Source organism: Bidens hawaiensis, unplaced genomic scaffold, assembly GCF_021521415.1.
Source record: "Bidens hawaiensis isolate Kalapana, Puna unplaced genomic scaffold, B.hawaiensis_p1.1 tig00010738_1, whole genome shotgun sequence".
Taxonomy (NCBI): domain Eukaryota; kingdom Viridiplantae; phylum Streptophyta; class Magnoliopsida; order Asterales; family Asteraceae; genus Bidens; species Bidens hawaiensis.
In genome coordinates this window covers 1-15,615 of record NW_027491823.1, presented here as the reverse complement: position 1 = coordinate 15,615, position 15,615 = coordinate 1, and the positions used below count along the sequence as shown (strand labels likewise).

Sequence of the window (15,615 nt, the reverse complement as noted above, 5' to 3'; positions counted from 1 at the left end):
ATAGATAGATTATATATATATATATATATATATATATATATTATTAAATGATAATGGGTTCGCTTGTTGCTTGTTAATTCAATACCATAGATTAAATATAAAACCAAAAAGAAACGAATTGTTGTACAAGTTTGAATGAATAATCATAATGAGAGTTTTATATTTGGCATTTTGCACTTATTATCTAATGAACATCATGCTAAGTTAAATTGTAAAGTATGCATTTTAACTTGTACTTAGAAACTGAACACTGATTAACCTGATACGAATAAACCCGAAACTAAATAACTCAAAACCGATTAAGCCGAATCTTATTTAGGTCGTTAAAAGGGTAGAATAAACATAAAATCTGAATAACCTGAAACCCAATTAAAAAAACCCCAAACACCCCTAGATTGTAACAATATGAAAGTGATAACAATCAACCAAAAACAATTAAGAAACTTTGTTATATATGAGATATATCCATCTAATATAATTGACTTTCGTACAACCAAACAGTGTCAGCGGCGGAGGGATATAGTGGCCGCTGGTTCAAACACATATATTGACTTATTTATGTCAAATAAAAAAACACAAATCCAAAGCCAAATCGTATCAAGTGTAAACAAAAAAAATAAATCATCATCTTTCCAAAAGAAATAGTTTTTAACTCAATTAACGAATCGAATACCACCTTCGAGTTTTGGAGTCCATATAATCAGGTTCAAGTTATTTGAGCTCAGATTAATTCAGGTCAAGTTCAATATTCGAATTTCGAATAAAAACGACACCCCAACAACGTACCAACAATCCTTGTGGTGAATATATGTCCTATGAAATTAAAATTGATAAAATTAAAGACCAGAGATTGACTAGTATATTTATATATTACAAGTCAAAAAGACAACTATATTTATTATTTTATTAATTACAACCTCAAAAAGTGCAATAATATAATTGGCCATTTATTATTTCCAACAAACTCCACACTTTCTTCTTATTTATACTCACCTCTACACCCACTCTTCTCTAGGCACTCTCCCTTAAATTCTTCAAATGGGAACCTTCATTATTTTCGCTATGCTCCTCATGCAAATCTGCACCAACGGAGCCAAGGTCCCGGCAGTGATCGTGTTTGGTGACTCCTCGGTGGATGCCGGCAACAACAACCATATCGAAACGCTTTTGAAAAGCAATTTCCATCCATACGGTCGTGATTTTTTCGGTGGAAAGGCTACTGGAAGATTTTCAAACGGGCGTGTTCCAACTGATTTTATGTCCGAATCGTTTGGTCTCTGGAAGTTTGTCCCGGCTTACTTAGATCCTGCTTACAACATTTCGGATTTCGCTATTGGTGTTTGCTTTGCCTCTGCTGGTACCGGTTACGATAATGCTACTTCTGATGTACTTGTAAGTTTCTCCATGTGAATTTTTATGCTAATTTGCCTAATAATAAATGTTATAACTTTATGAAAAATTAGAATAATAAAACATATATACCTATATTAGATGTGATGCATGTGTACATATTTTTTGCAATGAATGTAGCATTAATAGCCAGTTGTATAATTAGTTGATTACATTTTACAACGTATGTTATTTTTAGAAAAGTTGTTACTTTTTTTTTCTATACATTTATAAGCCTTTGAAGTAATAGGCATTTTTCTCGGGCTAAAAATGAATTTAGTCAATTTGCAAAATGAGATAGGCTGTTTATTAAAAATCAATATGACCAATTCCCAATACATTTACTGTATTTTCTTATTATTTTAAAATTTTAATAGGAAGTCAAAAAAATATCATTCCCGCTTAGATGAAATGGTAATAGGGATGAGCTCGGTACTGTACCGTTACCGGCCGGTATCAGTATTAAAAATATCGATCCTAAAAATCACAAATTCTTGGTATTGGTACCGGTACCGGTACCGAAATATTAAGTTCGCTACCGGTGTGGTACCACTACCGAGACGGTACCGATATTGAAGATAAAAATTCGGGAAATACAAATACCGTACCATAGCGATCCCGAAGCTCAAAATGTTGATATCAATTGGATAGCAATCCCTAGATGGTAAGGTGTTAAGATATGAAATATGAGGTTAGGGGTTCAAACCCCATAGTATGCAAATATTTAAGAAGTCAAAAAGTGATATATTTACATGCTTTAAATAGACTTATTTTTTATATAATTGCATGCTTTAAATAGACTTGTTTCAAGGTCTTACCACTTCATTAAATGTTTAATGTTTTCTTAGGTTTTAATTTTCAAATATTTTGTTGCTTTTACTATTTATAAAATTTATAACTTTATTGATTATTATAGAGTTTTTACTCTCTTTTTTTTCCTAATTAATGTTTCCAATTTGCTCCGGTAAGTTTAATCTTAACCTTTTTTCTTTAACAAAATCATTAGCATATTTAAAGCATGTATTTATATCAAAATTTAGTTCTCTTTCAGAATATTTTATTAATGTATCCACTAAATATATAAAAAAAATGTTTTAAATATCGGTCATCATAATTTTAATCCTCTAAAGCACTAAACTTATGGGTTGTTTAAAATACAGTCAGTGATACCTCTATGGAAGCAAGTAAAGTACTACAAGCAATACCAGCAAAAATTAAGAGCCCATTTGGGTGTCAAAAAGGCCAACACCATTATATCAGAAGCAGTCTACCTTATAAGCATGGGCACAAATGACTTCCTTGAGAACTACTACACACTTGCCACAAGGAGATCCCAATACAACGTCACCCAATATCAAAATTTTCTAGTCAACATCGCCGGGTCGCTTATCAAGAGGCTCTACGGCCTCGGTGCAAGAAAACTTTCACTCGGGGGTCTTCCTCCTATGGGTTGTTTACCATTGGAGCGGACCACGAGTTTCATAACTGGAAATGGAAGAAAATGCAATGCTAAGTATAGCAAAGTGGCCAGGGTGTTTAATCTAAAGTTGAGTGGTTTACTCAAACGGTTAAATGCTGAGCTTCCTGGGAGCAAGATCGTGTTTTCCAACCCGTATCCTATTTTACAACAAATTATTCGAAATCCGTCTTCTTTTGGTAATCTTTTCTTCTCTTTTTGGGTCGTGTTTGGATCTATTCATTTAGTTAAATGGGTTCTGTTTAGGTTGACCTGTTTAAAACCGTTTGATTTTACAGGTCAACCTAGAAACTGTACGCCGACTCATTTAACACGTTTAAAACTTGCTTACAAGTTACAACACTTCAACCCATTTGACTTGTTTTGTTAACCGGTTGCGTTCGGATCTAATGATTTAAACCCAAAGCCCACCAATGCAACACGATTTGACACTTTTTGGTGATACAATAATTTTTATGATGGGTCGGCGGACCCCACGACCCCTAGTTCAACCCGAGCTTTCTTAGTCATGTATACAGAGGCGAAGGTTAGTTAGGGTCGGGGGTGGCGGCCCCCTGTTTTTTTTTGTAGTATTGTAAATTTGTTCGTTTTCGTCCGAAATATCTTATAATTTAACAGTTTACGGCCGAAAATTTGAGCCCGTCCTCCATCGTTTGTGAAATCTTGTATTCATTTTGAGTCCCCCCCGCAGGTGTCTTAGTCCAAGCTTCGCCACCCGCATGTATACATTGCAGTATCTCTACCTACACCGTAAAACATAAATATTTGATTTGGATTTTGTCTTTTTAAATAATAATAACAGTTAAGAACTAGAACTTTTCAACTGAGCTCACAATATAGTTATCATTGTTGAATTTTACGCAGGATTCGAGTCAGCAGCGGTGGCATGTTGTTCAACGGGAATGTTTGAGATGGGATATATGTGCAATCAATATAATCCATTTACCTGCTCAGATGCCAACAAATATGTTTTCTGGGATTCTTTCCATCCTACCGAGAAAACCAACCGTATCGTTGCTAAGCATTTGTTCAAAACCGTTCTTTCTAAGCTACTGTAGTACCTTTGAAAGGGTGGATTTATAAAATGTGGTGTGGTGCCATATTTATATGATTTGTCATATTCATGGCGTTATGTATGGTGCATAAAAAAGAAATTGCATCTTGTTGTTTCAAATTATAAGTGAATTGTCATTCTTTGGGTTGGCGTGTGTCGATAACAATAGTTTGTTTGTTTAGGCCATCCGGTATACCTCACGCAAGAGATGAGGTGGATGGTGGGTAGTCCCACATGGAAGCTGGCATGGCTTCCCTCACGCAAGGGGTCTCCCCGAACCAACCCCCCCACCCCCCACCCCCTCCTTTTGTCATGCATGACTTGAGCATAATGACCCTCGTCATTTGAGGGTTAACCAATAAAAAAAATATTGTTTTTCTATTCTTTTTCAGTTTTTATTAGATAATAAAATGGTGGAGAATGATGTGTTTATTTGGTTGAATGATGGGAGGGAGGCTGATATGACGAATGTGTGGAATGATATTAAGGAATGTATATCCCTAGGCCTTATGAATCATGGTTTGCTTTGTACTTATAAGTGATAATTTTTATAGATTAAATAATAGTAAAACGGTACAGCCCAGCCTAACCCAGCCCAACCCGTCAGAGGAGGAGCTTGATAAAACTTGGATTAAAAATACAGTCTAATTAAAAAACATCATTTATCAACTAACCACTTAGACAAAGGCAAATCATAGATCATCACTTAAAAGTGAAACCACATGCCATAAAATTCAACTCATTTAAAATAAAACTATCTACTCAGGTGTCTAGACTCTAGAGGTATGAGGTTATTTTTTTTATCAAAAATATGATAAATTTGTGTCCTCTAATTTTGTATAGAGATCTAGAAATATTGTTCTTCACCGACCTATAAGTTTTGACCGTTAATTTGCTATCCTTTTCGTTGTCTTCGTTATGTGGTTTCATATTGGTTCCGGTATATGATGTTATTATTAATAAGCTATATGTGGTTGGATACGGGTGAGTTACAACTTTATTTGTGACCTTATAATCTCAAAATATTATACACGGCATATGATTGTACAGTTTTATGCAATGTTTTCATAACCGAATCGGACGCCAAACAAGATGGGCAAACGGTTTACCGGTCGGACCGGCCGAACAATTTTCCTTAAAAAATGGTGGTTTGGACTTAAAAAGCATTTTTTTATTAAAAGTTTTTCATAGTAAACTGGTTCAACCGCGCCGGTTTTTCGGTCGGACCGGTGAACCGGTTCAAACCGACCGGTAATCTGAAACCGAACGGGCTGCATAGAACCGGACCGGTTGGTGGACCAAATACCGGTTCGACTAGCCAATCCGGTCCTATCATAACAACATTGGTTTTATGTAACCTTTTCGGTTTAGTTAAATTTTATAAATCAATCAATCATACCCAGTAAAAATCCCATTAATAGCATAGCTATTAGCAGGGTCTCGGGAGGGTGTTTTAGATATTACATATATAGACTAAAATAATACTCCCTTTATCCCGTTTAAAGTGTCTTAGTTTAAAAAACACAAAGTTTAAGGTAAATTAAATTATTGTTTTTTTTTTTGCATACCAAATGACAATAATACCTTTGGAAATTAGGTTCATAAATATTATTTATTAATGTTAATTGTGTGTTTAAGTGTAAACTTGGAAATTAGCTAATAAAGTTTGAAAGTGAACATTTGTAATGAAACAAATAAAAAAGAAAATGTGGACACTTTTAATTGAACGGAGGGAGTACTAACTTAATTATTTTTATAATTCTATCCTAGGGTTGGTGACACGGTGGTAGACACAAAATATTTTAAACACACAAATGTCGAAAGCTCAAGTCTTAAAAATTCAATATTTAAGTTACGCATTGAAAGTTGTTTTTAAGGATAGATTAGAATCCCTAGTTGTTTTAAGTATCTATACGAAATCTCATGTGTCGAAAAGTTGGTGGAATATGTAACTGGTCCCGAGTGTAAAACCAAAGGTATCCTTTGTTTCTTGTTTTTTTTCCTAGTTCGTAGTTGTACTTTGATCATGTCACCGTCCTTTTCTGGTTATGCTATGTGAAGCCAATGGAATCCACAAACTTGAGACATGTTGAATAAGTGATGCCGACCTCACCAGCAACCCTCACTATCCTTCTACTAATGAGATGTGATTTGTACATCTTCTTACACCACATGAAACAATACTTACATTAGACGATACATTAAATAAATTGTGTCACGTAAAATTATGTTACATGATCGTCTCAACAATTTTGATGGCTTTAAGAAAAATATTATTTTTCTTAGACTGAGAGTAGTGGGGAGTGAGCGGTGGGCGCGGCCGCCTACGTGGCTCGCGAACACCGCTACACCCCTCAGGTGAAAGCAGGCGCGGTTGGGCGGCGTGGCTGTGACCGCGGGACAGAAACTTGCCGTTGGGCTGTGGGTTTCAAAAAACTAGCCGCTGGCTAGTTAATTTCTTTTTCTTTTTTTTTAAATAAATAACACATTATAAATAATTACCCCATTTTATAACAATAACACATCATTCTCACTACATTTCTCTCTAATAATTTTAGAATCTATCAAGTTACAAACCATGTCGGGTTGGGGCAACATCAACGACACTCAATTTCCCGAGGAATGTAACTACATGGACAACGATTCGTTTCAAGAGTTCATTGGGATGTCACAACCTGATTTTTCGGTCCCGGAAACACAACCGGAGGCGACAAAACGATCCCACAAAAAGAAGGGAAAGAAGACCGGCGAAGCGGATGGTCCTTCAGCACCAGAGAAGCGGAAGACTACTCCGTGGTCTAAAGAAGAGAAGCTTGCGTTGGCGAAAGCTTGGATTGAAATATCCCAAGATCGGAACGCGGGTAAATTATTTCGTGAATTTTATTGTTTAATATATCTTTTAAGTTTTATGTGTACTTATTACATTTTTTGTTATTTATTTTGTAGCCGACTTTCAAAAAGCTAGAGTTTTTTGGGCCAAGGTTCGGGAATGTGTTTATGAACAAGTGGGGAGTAGGGCTCGTATCGATAATATGATATCGGGTCGGTGGACCGATACTCGTAAATATGTAGGATTGTTTACCAACATACATAACCGCAATGCTAATCGAATGCGGCCAAGTGGGTCCGATGATCTCGCGGTTTACCAATTCACTTGTGATGAATGGAAACAAGAGGTGTTGCGGAGGTATGGGGTGGTGAAGACGTTTGACGATGGCAACTTGTGGGAGGTGTTAAGAAAGTGCTTGAAATGGATTGAACTATGTGTGGAGGACATGGGCGATGGGGCAAAACGTACAAAAACTAGTGCATCCGGCACATACGTCTCTTCGAGCGGGTCGGAGAATCATATTGACTTCGACCTAAACTTGTCCGAATGTCATTTGAAATACCAAGGTTGTAGCCACCCTCCGGGTAGGGATCGTGGGAAAAAAACGGTTGTTGATGGCGACTATAAAAAAGAAATTAAGGAATTGTCAAGTGGCCTCCAATCGATTGGTGAAGCTCGACACAAAAGAACCCGTTTCAAGAGTTTGGCTTTTCTAGCCAAAGACTTTAGCCACCTACCGCCATACGACCAAGCGCTAATGGAGGAAGAAAAAGAACGTATTTGGAAGGAGTTGGCAACACAAAAATAAAAGCGCTATTTATATGTAACGTTTTATTTTCCTTTTTATTTTCATTTTTATTTATGTTTTAATGAAGTATTTTAATTTATATTTGTGTATATAACAAAAAAATAATAATAAATAAAAAAATCAATCAAGCCCCTGATCACCTGGACCACTACATCGTCTAGGGCTTGGTTGATGGGCTTGATCATGTGCCACATCAACGCCTACGTGTCAGATTTTGCTTGGCTCACTTGGGGCTCAATCAAACCCCATTACCCTTAGCCTTATTGTCATAATATTAAATAGAAATACTATGATCATTGACTTAAAACTATAAAAGTAAGAAACGAATAACGTATGTATTTGTACCAAAATAAGCATAATTATAAGAAATGTAATAGCTTAAGGAGAATATATCATTGAGTCAAGTACTCTAGATGCTCATACCAAACTTATACTTTTGATTATTTAAAATTCTTTCATCTGTTCTCAATGATCAATTTGATTTTTTACACATTTACTAATTTTTTGTCTTTTATGTGAAAGTTGGAATCAAAATCTTCTAGTCAAATACTCACATCAAATAATATTAGGTGGCTTACCATTTTCTATGTAGACATTGGGACATTACATAATGGTTAGTATATTAAGAATTTTGAAAACCTAATATGTAGTAATTTAAACAAGAATCTCTATGCTGATATTTAGAAATTGTGCCTACACACTTAGATCCGGCGTACAACATCTATTGGAGTTTGCTTGTCGGTGCCGAAACGGGTTATGGCCGATGGCAAAGGTTGGACGAAAACGTCGGGGAGCGAGAAGGGGGTTCGATACATTAAACTGAAGCCGAACAACTTTTTAAAAAATGTGAAAACCAAATTTGACCAAATTTTGATCTTCTGTTGGATTCAATTCAAAATCCATCAAAAGTTCAAAACCAACCACAAACACCCCTATATCACACCCACCTCTAGACGTATCCAAGATGGAGAGAGCTACCAAAACATGTACAAACAAAATAGGCTAACCATCTAAATTCTAAACCATAAAACCAGGCTAGCACGAGTGATCAAACTAAACACAAACCCAAAGACAAAGCATAGAATTTTTTTTAGTTTTTTTTGGCACTATATTGAATAAATCTGAAGAAAAACAAACTTAATTGACTAATTTTAGGCCTTCAGTTATTTTATTAAAAATAGAAGTAGCCCGATTAATTTTTAACATTAATCAGCTAAAGTTGTCTCTTGTAATTTTATATAGTGATCTAAATATTGTCTGTTATTATTCGCCGACCTATAAATTTTGACCATTAATATGCTATCCTTTTCTTTGTCATGTAAGGTGGTTTCCTATTGGTACCCGTATATAATATTATTAGTAAACTATGTGGATGGATTAGTTTTGAGTTATACCTTTTTTTAGCCAAATCTAACACATTCTAATGGTCCCATCATCTAAAAAGCACCAATATTATTAGATACACTAGGTTAAAACTGGTATACCAACATTCGTGAAGTTGGGCTTTGCCCACCAAAGCATCGAGGCAACCGCGTTGGTGTTGGATATCATGTGCATGAACACGAATAAATTAACAAACTACTCGTTAACAAAGCACAAACAATATTTATTAATATGGGAGGTGGTTGTAAATTTAGGGGGTGAATACACAAATTAATTCACAGATTTATTCATATACAACGTTTGAAAATTTCTCAAATAAACAGACAAGGTTAGAAATTCAACGAACAATGACCGATTATTAAATTTAAATACAACTGTGATTCACCTATATTGTGAACGGTTATTACGATGTGTAACGATCAAGAATCAAAAATGAGAAAGAGAAGTAGAAAACACATAGTGAAAGGTGTAAAACTTAGGGAAATTCTAAACAAAGAATCGAAACCCTCAAAAATAATATTTATGTTTCCACAATTTACTTGAGTGGTTGTCTGGTAATATTGTGTTGAGATATTAAGAGGCGACCAATTAAGAGATAGCATCTGAATTGTTCAGTAACTTTCTCATTAAGATGCTCCATAAATCACTAGGAAATGTTTTTAAAAATGAACCAAGCATGCTCTACCTCTAACGATTTAGATATAGTCTCGTAATGAAATCATTATCAGGCTACCAAACACCCATTGAGTTTATATACTCTAAATTTTGACCAAAACTGCAATTCCAGCCTTTTCCAAACTTCCAAATGCCCAATTTAGCCCTTCAATTTTTAAAACAGTCATATAAGCCCCATAGCTAGTCAGCTACCTCATCAATAATTAACATCCTACAACCAAAATAAAATAATTTAGACACCAACCAAGATATATTTGCTAATGAATTAATACTTTTCAACAATTTCTTTTCAAAACCAAGTTAAACGACTCGGGGGGTGTTTAATCAAGCTTCTGTTTAATCCAACGTGTCATTGTTTATTTAAAAAGATATGAATTAGGCATGTCCTTGACAAAAGTCAATATCATACCTCTCAATTAATATGTGGAATAATATTCAAGATTCCAAAGGCAACTCTATCTTGACTTGTTCAATTTGGAATCGGGTACCAAAACCAGTTTTAACTACAAAAGTTTTGCATGTATGACAAAAATGCTTCAACTTCATACTCTATACCTTTGGCTCTATCAACCAAAACGATCACACATGTGTCACCAATGCAGAAGGAGGACATATTGGATTCGAACGAATCGTATTTGACGGTCTTTCAAAGCGTTGGTGTTACGGTAGACGTTTGAGGAGTCACATTCCTTATAATATTTCTTCTATAGGTTCTTTTTTGGTTAGTGAAAGAAATAATGATATTAATCTTCTGAAAATAGTTATGAAGTTTATTTATTTGTTCTTAATGTTACATGATATAAAATTAATATTTAACAAGATAAAGATATTTTGTAACTTCCATCAAAATAACTTTACAAAGTTATTTTATTTTCACTGTTTATATAATTATTTAAAATATGTTAATGAATAAATAACAAATATTTTGCATATTTATAGGCTCCAATCAGCACTCTTGTTTGCTTAAAGTTGGGTCACCACTTCCTTTGTTGGGTTTTGCATGTTTTTGTTGTTTTTATTTATTTTTGGAAAATTAGATTTTAATAATCCCAACTTAGTACAGTTGATTAATAATAATCCCAACTTTAAAAATAGCTGTCACTGGTCCCAACTTTCACATTATTTGTTTTCATCGGACCTCCGTTAAAAAAAATTTAACGACATTAAGTTTTTTTCAAATTTCAGATTGATATTTTAGGGCTTTTGATCAGAATGAGAATATGAATCGACTGATGTAACACTTAACTCGAAATGGCGCTTTAAACAGTTTGATTTTTGTTAATTAAAAGTTTAAACATCGGAATTGAAGCATCCTTTAGTCGTTTGGACGACCGTTTGATGGTAAATTTTACATCAATCGACTCGTATCCTCATTCCGATCAAAAGCCCTAAAATATCAGTTTGAAATTTGGAAAAAACTTAACGCCGTTAAGTTTTTTTTAACGGTGGTCCAATGAAAACAAATAGTGTGAAAGTTGGGATCAGTGACAGCTATTTTCAAAGTTGGGATTATTATCGGCCAACTACGTTAAGTTGGAATTATTAAAATCCAAATTTCCTTTATTTTTTTAGCCGACTCGTTCATTTATGTCTACTTTTTAGTTAACTCGTAATCAAATCACGACACTAACGGTTTCTAGTTAAGTTAATCGGATTATCCACTTTCAAGGCATTAACAGATATGCATTACAAAAAATAGGACTTTGTCCACAATTATTTTTATAAATTAGATGAGTGCATGAAACTAAAATAATCGAATCAATATAATAAGGTGATTTAGTTTATGTTTTATTAAAAGACGATTTTACTAGTGTAGTCCTAAAAAATTGAACTGAAAAAATCAGTTTTAGTTATTCTATAAGAAATTAATAAAAAGTGTAACACATGAAATTTGGAGTCAAATGTGTAATAAGTTAATCATAAATTAAACAATCATTAATTAAACAACGAAAAAAATCAAGCCCAAAGTAATTACTTTGGGCTATTTTTTAACCCCAAAATTTTTAAACATGAATGGTAAAACCGACAAAATGGAACCTATTATAAAACGAAAAAGACTAAAATCGTACGTTTTCTAAAACTTAAAAATCAAGTTGTCAGCTTTTAGTTCAGTTTAAGCACAAAACTGACTCATGCATGCCTATAATACAAATTAATTTTTTTGTTATTATTATTATAGGGTGCTTAACTGTAATAGTTAAGTTTTAAGGTTAATATAATAAAAAAGCGACATAGCTTTCAATTTCTTGTGAAAAAAAAAATCTCAAATATAAATAAATATCACGAAAAAGTCCAGCAATACCATTGCGGTTGTATGAAGTCCATATAGTTGTTAAAAATATATTACCACTAAATCGATCAAAATAAGATTATAATTTCACTTCATCAAATTTTGACTGGTTGAAGGTTCATTTTGATAAGTTTAGAGACTGTGATATAGCAAATTTAGGTTATTGGCCTTTTCGTTCTAACATGATTACAGATTATAATATATTAAAATGATGTTAAAGTGTATTTTTTTCAGGAAAAATAAATAGTGTATGTATTAAAATATTGATGATAATATTCCTATGTTTAATCATTAGAATCAAGCACATCCTTAAGTATTTAGCCGGATAACATTTGCATGTATTCGTATTATATTTAGTTATTTTAATCACTTTTAGTACATTAGTATTTACAAATAGCTCCACTTACTTTAAAGTATCAAGCAAATAACTGGAATATGAATAAGTTCCCCAAAGAAAAATAATAGGTCATGTTAAAAAAGTATAAGGTAGTGTAAGTTTACCGATTTGATATATTTTATGTAATTATGTTATCATAATCTGTATAGTATTTTAGCTTTGCTCTAAGAAATAAGAATCAAGAAAACATAAGTGTATACAATAATACTCTCTCCGTCCCATATTAAATGTCATGGGTTTCAAAACACACAAATTAAGAAATGTATGATCATTTTATTTTATGAGCTGTAAAATAACAATAATATCTTTTAAGTTATTATGACATTTAAATTGGGACAACCAAAAATTGGAAATTGAAATATCCGGTATATGTAATAGTAAGGGCACAATTGAAAATTGAATTTATATGTATAGAAATGATATTTAAATTGGGACAACCAAAAATGAAAAAATAGACATTTAAAATGAGACAGAGGGAGTATTAGTTATTATAAAAAAATGTCGAATTTATTTATACATAGGGTTTGGATCCAATACAAATGAAATTAACGTGCTAAACGTGATAATCAAGTAGAGTAATTATGTATACAAGTAGAGTAATTATGTAATTACATCATAGATAATTACTCTACTTGTATACATAATTACTCTACTTGATTATCACGTTTAGCACGTTAATTTCATTTGTACGTTAACCTTCCCCCCTAATACATAACGGTAAAGTTTATATCATTGTTTTGAACATTTGAATATACAATATTCTTTCCCAAGCTACACAAAATATCGTGCTAGTAATATATAGTTTCATTATTGAAGTCTAATTTTATGCTATTTGCCTATTATCCAATGTTAGAATCTTGCATAATCTAAAACCTACATAAAAAAATCTAATATGTCAAAACTTAAGCAGTTTTACTTGGTTTTGATGTGGCAATGGCTGAAAGTCAAACACATGACTTCCCATGTGTGCATATGGTGGATGAGATTGAGATTGTCAAACAATATGATGTTTTAAGTTTTAACTACACAAGCAAATAAAGTTCGATATAATTCACAAATTAAATATGTCGGGCTGCATTGCCATGAAGCCATGAAGACAATCCCCCCCCCCCCCCCCCCTCTTCTCCTGATGCAGCCAAATGAACTAGAATGCTACCCGGGAAAATGACACGTGAAATAAACAATTAAAATTTTTAAACATGTAGAGAGGCTTTTTAAGAGGGTCAAACGGTTAAGTAGCGGGCCATAGTCGGTATTTTGGTATGGCTGGTGAAAAATATTGAGATTAAAGATATTGTCCATATATTGAAATATCGGGTCTGGTGAATATTGAGATCAAACATCCAAATTACATATTAACTGGTCGATGTCATATACATCATGCAATTATTATATCCAAGAAACTTTGAGAAAAGCTTAAAATATTTTTATTGATAAAATAAATAAATTTAAAATGTTTAACCAACGTAAACTTTTTGTATGCATTCTTGAATTCTGCCTCTATACATTTATTTTTCAACCTCAAAATTTCATTAAAATATGTTTGATTTTTAACCACAGGCGTCGCTACCATCTTGACGTCGGAGTGCGGCTTTTCATGAAACCAAAAACATGAAGTTATCATGAGTCAAACATCATTTTACAGGAACAATGAAGATGAAGTTAAAAATAAAATGAACAACTTACATTCAAGACATCCAATTACATCCATAATCAATTAATCTTCAAATATTTTATCAAAGATTTGAGTGTTGATGTCTACAAGCGAAATCGAGTATAAATCAAATGTAAAGTGAGTGTAAAATCTATGAATTATGCTAAGGAGATTGCTTTTGCCGTCAATAGTAAAAATTTCATTTTTATCAGTTAAACTATTATTGTCCCGTATGTCATAGTTTGAATTATTAATATCAAATTTATCCATTTATATATTATGAAGAGGTTAAAGGTAAATAAAATAAGCGAGAAAAATGTAAGTTAGACTTACATAAATATAACAAGTGACATTGAATAGTTATATATTAGGTTGGGATGTATAATTTTATGAGTTATCCTCACATATTAGCAATGACAATTTAATTAGATTATCTTCTCAAAAACTTTGTTTGTAATTAAATAATAAGACATCACACATTTCACACATGGGGTGTAAATAAACATCCAAAATACTATCATTAACCGTACATAATTTATTTTTAAATATATATCATGTGATATTTTAATACAATGTCTCCTAGTAAATTTATTAAAAACATATATATTATTTAATGTTACCCACCCTAGATAATAGCCATTGATGAACTACATAAAACAATTTTTTACCAAAGTCGTATCCCACAATGGTTATCATTGGAGTTTGGTATTTTGTAAATAATCAAACAATTACGCATGGTATGACTTGTTAAGGCTGAGGGGTGTGGGGGGCGCGAGAGGGGGCGCGAGTGGGGGCGCCAGCCAATAATATTGTGACGTGTGGCAGAGAGAGAAAGTTGATAAGATGGGTGTTGGTAGTGGTGCTCGCGCCCCGGGACATGGTGTGGAGGGGCGCGAGAGGGGGCGCGAGCGGTTTTTTTTTTTATTATTTTTTAAATGTAGTAAAAAAACGTATTATTAAAAAAACGCAAAAATTATTTAAAAAAACACACATTTTTTTGAAAATTCATATAATAAAAAAAAACATACTAAAAATTAAACAAACAATAATATTTAATAATAAAACTAATCTAATACAAGATCCTCTGGTCGCCTCGCCCACAAATGTTCAACCAACTCATGTCGAAGATCCCCGTGTATCTCACGGCTCTTGATATTTGCTATGTTATGAAGTTTTTGTTGATCACTGATTGTGGACGGTTGTGGCGGAATGTCACCTTGGTAGTTTTGGCATATAGCTTTGCCCTCGTCTTCTAACGTCATGTTGTGTAGGATAAGACACGTGTAGACGACGTCCATTATCCTCTCCCGAGTCCAATAACGTATCGGGTTCGCCAGAACATAATATTGTTTTTTTATAGCTCCAAAAGCTCTTTCAATATCTTTTCTAGCAGACTCTTGCTTCTTCGTAAAATACTTCCGTTTGTCGGTGACTGGATCTGTAAAAGCTTGAACTAACACAGCCCATTCGTTGTAAATACCATCGACCAGATAGTACCCGTACTTGAAGAGTTCTTCATTTGCAACAAAAGATTGAGGTGGTTCAACCCCGTCGATAAGGTCGTTGATCAAATGTGACTGATCGATAACATTAAGGTCGTTATTTGACCCAGCAACACCAAAAAAAAAGCATGCCAAAACCAAAGATCCTGTGACACC

The 15,615-nt window shown here is 33.4% G+C and overlaps 1 protein-coding gene across 1 annotated transcript; it reads left to right on the top strand.

Moving 5' to 3' along the window:
• Positions 1–865: 865 nt before the first annotated feature.
• On the top strand, positions 866–4,151 carry LOC143536104 (GDSL esterase/lipase At2g04570-like). Its single transcript, XM_077030173.1, has 3 exons — positions 866–1,392; positions 2,550–3,045; positions 3,731–4,151. The coding sequence occupies exons 1-3, from the start codon at positions 1,039–1,041 to the stop codon at positions 3,922–3,924; spliced, it is 1,044 nt and encodes a 347-aa protein (XP_076886288.1). The 5' UTR covers positions 866–1,038; the 3' UTR covers positions 3,925–4,151.
• The last annotated feature ends 11,464 nt before the right edge of the window (positions 4,152–15,615 follow it).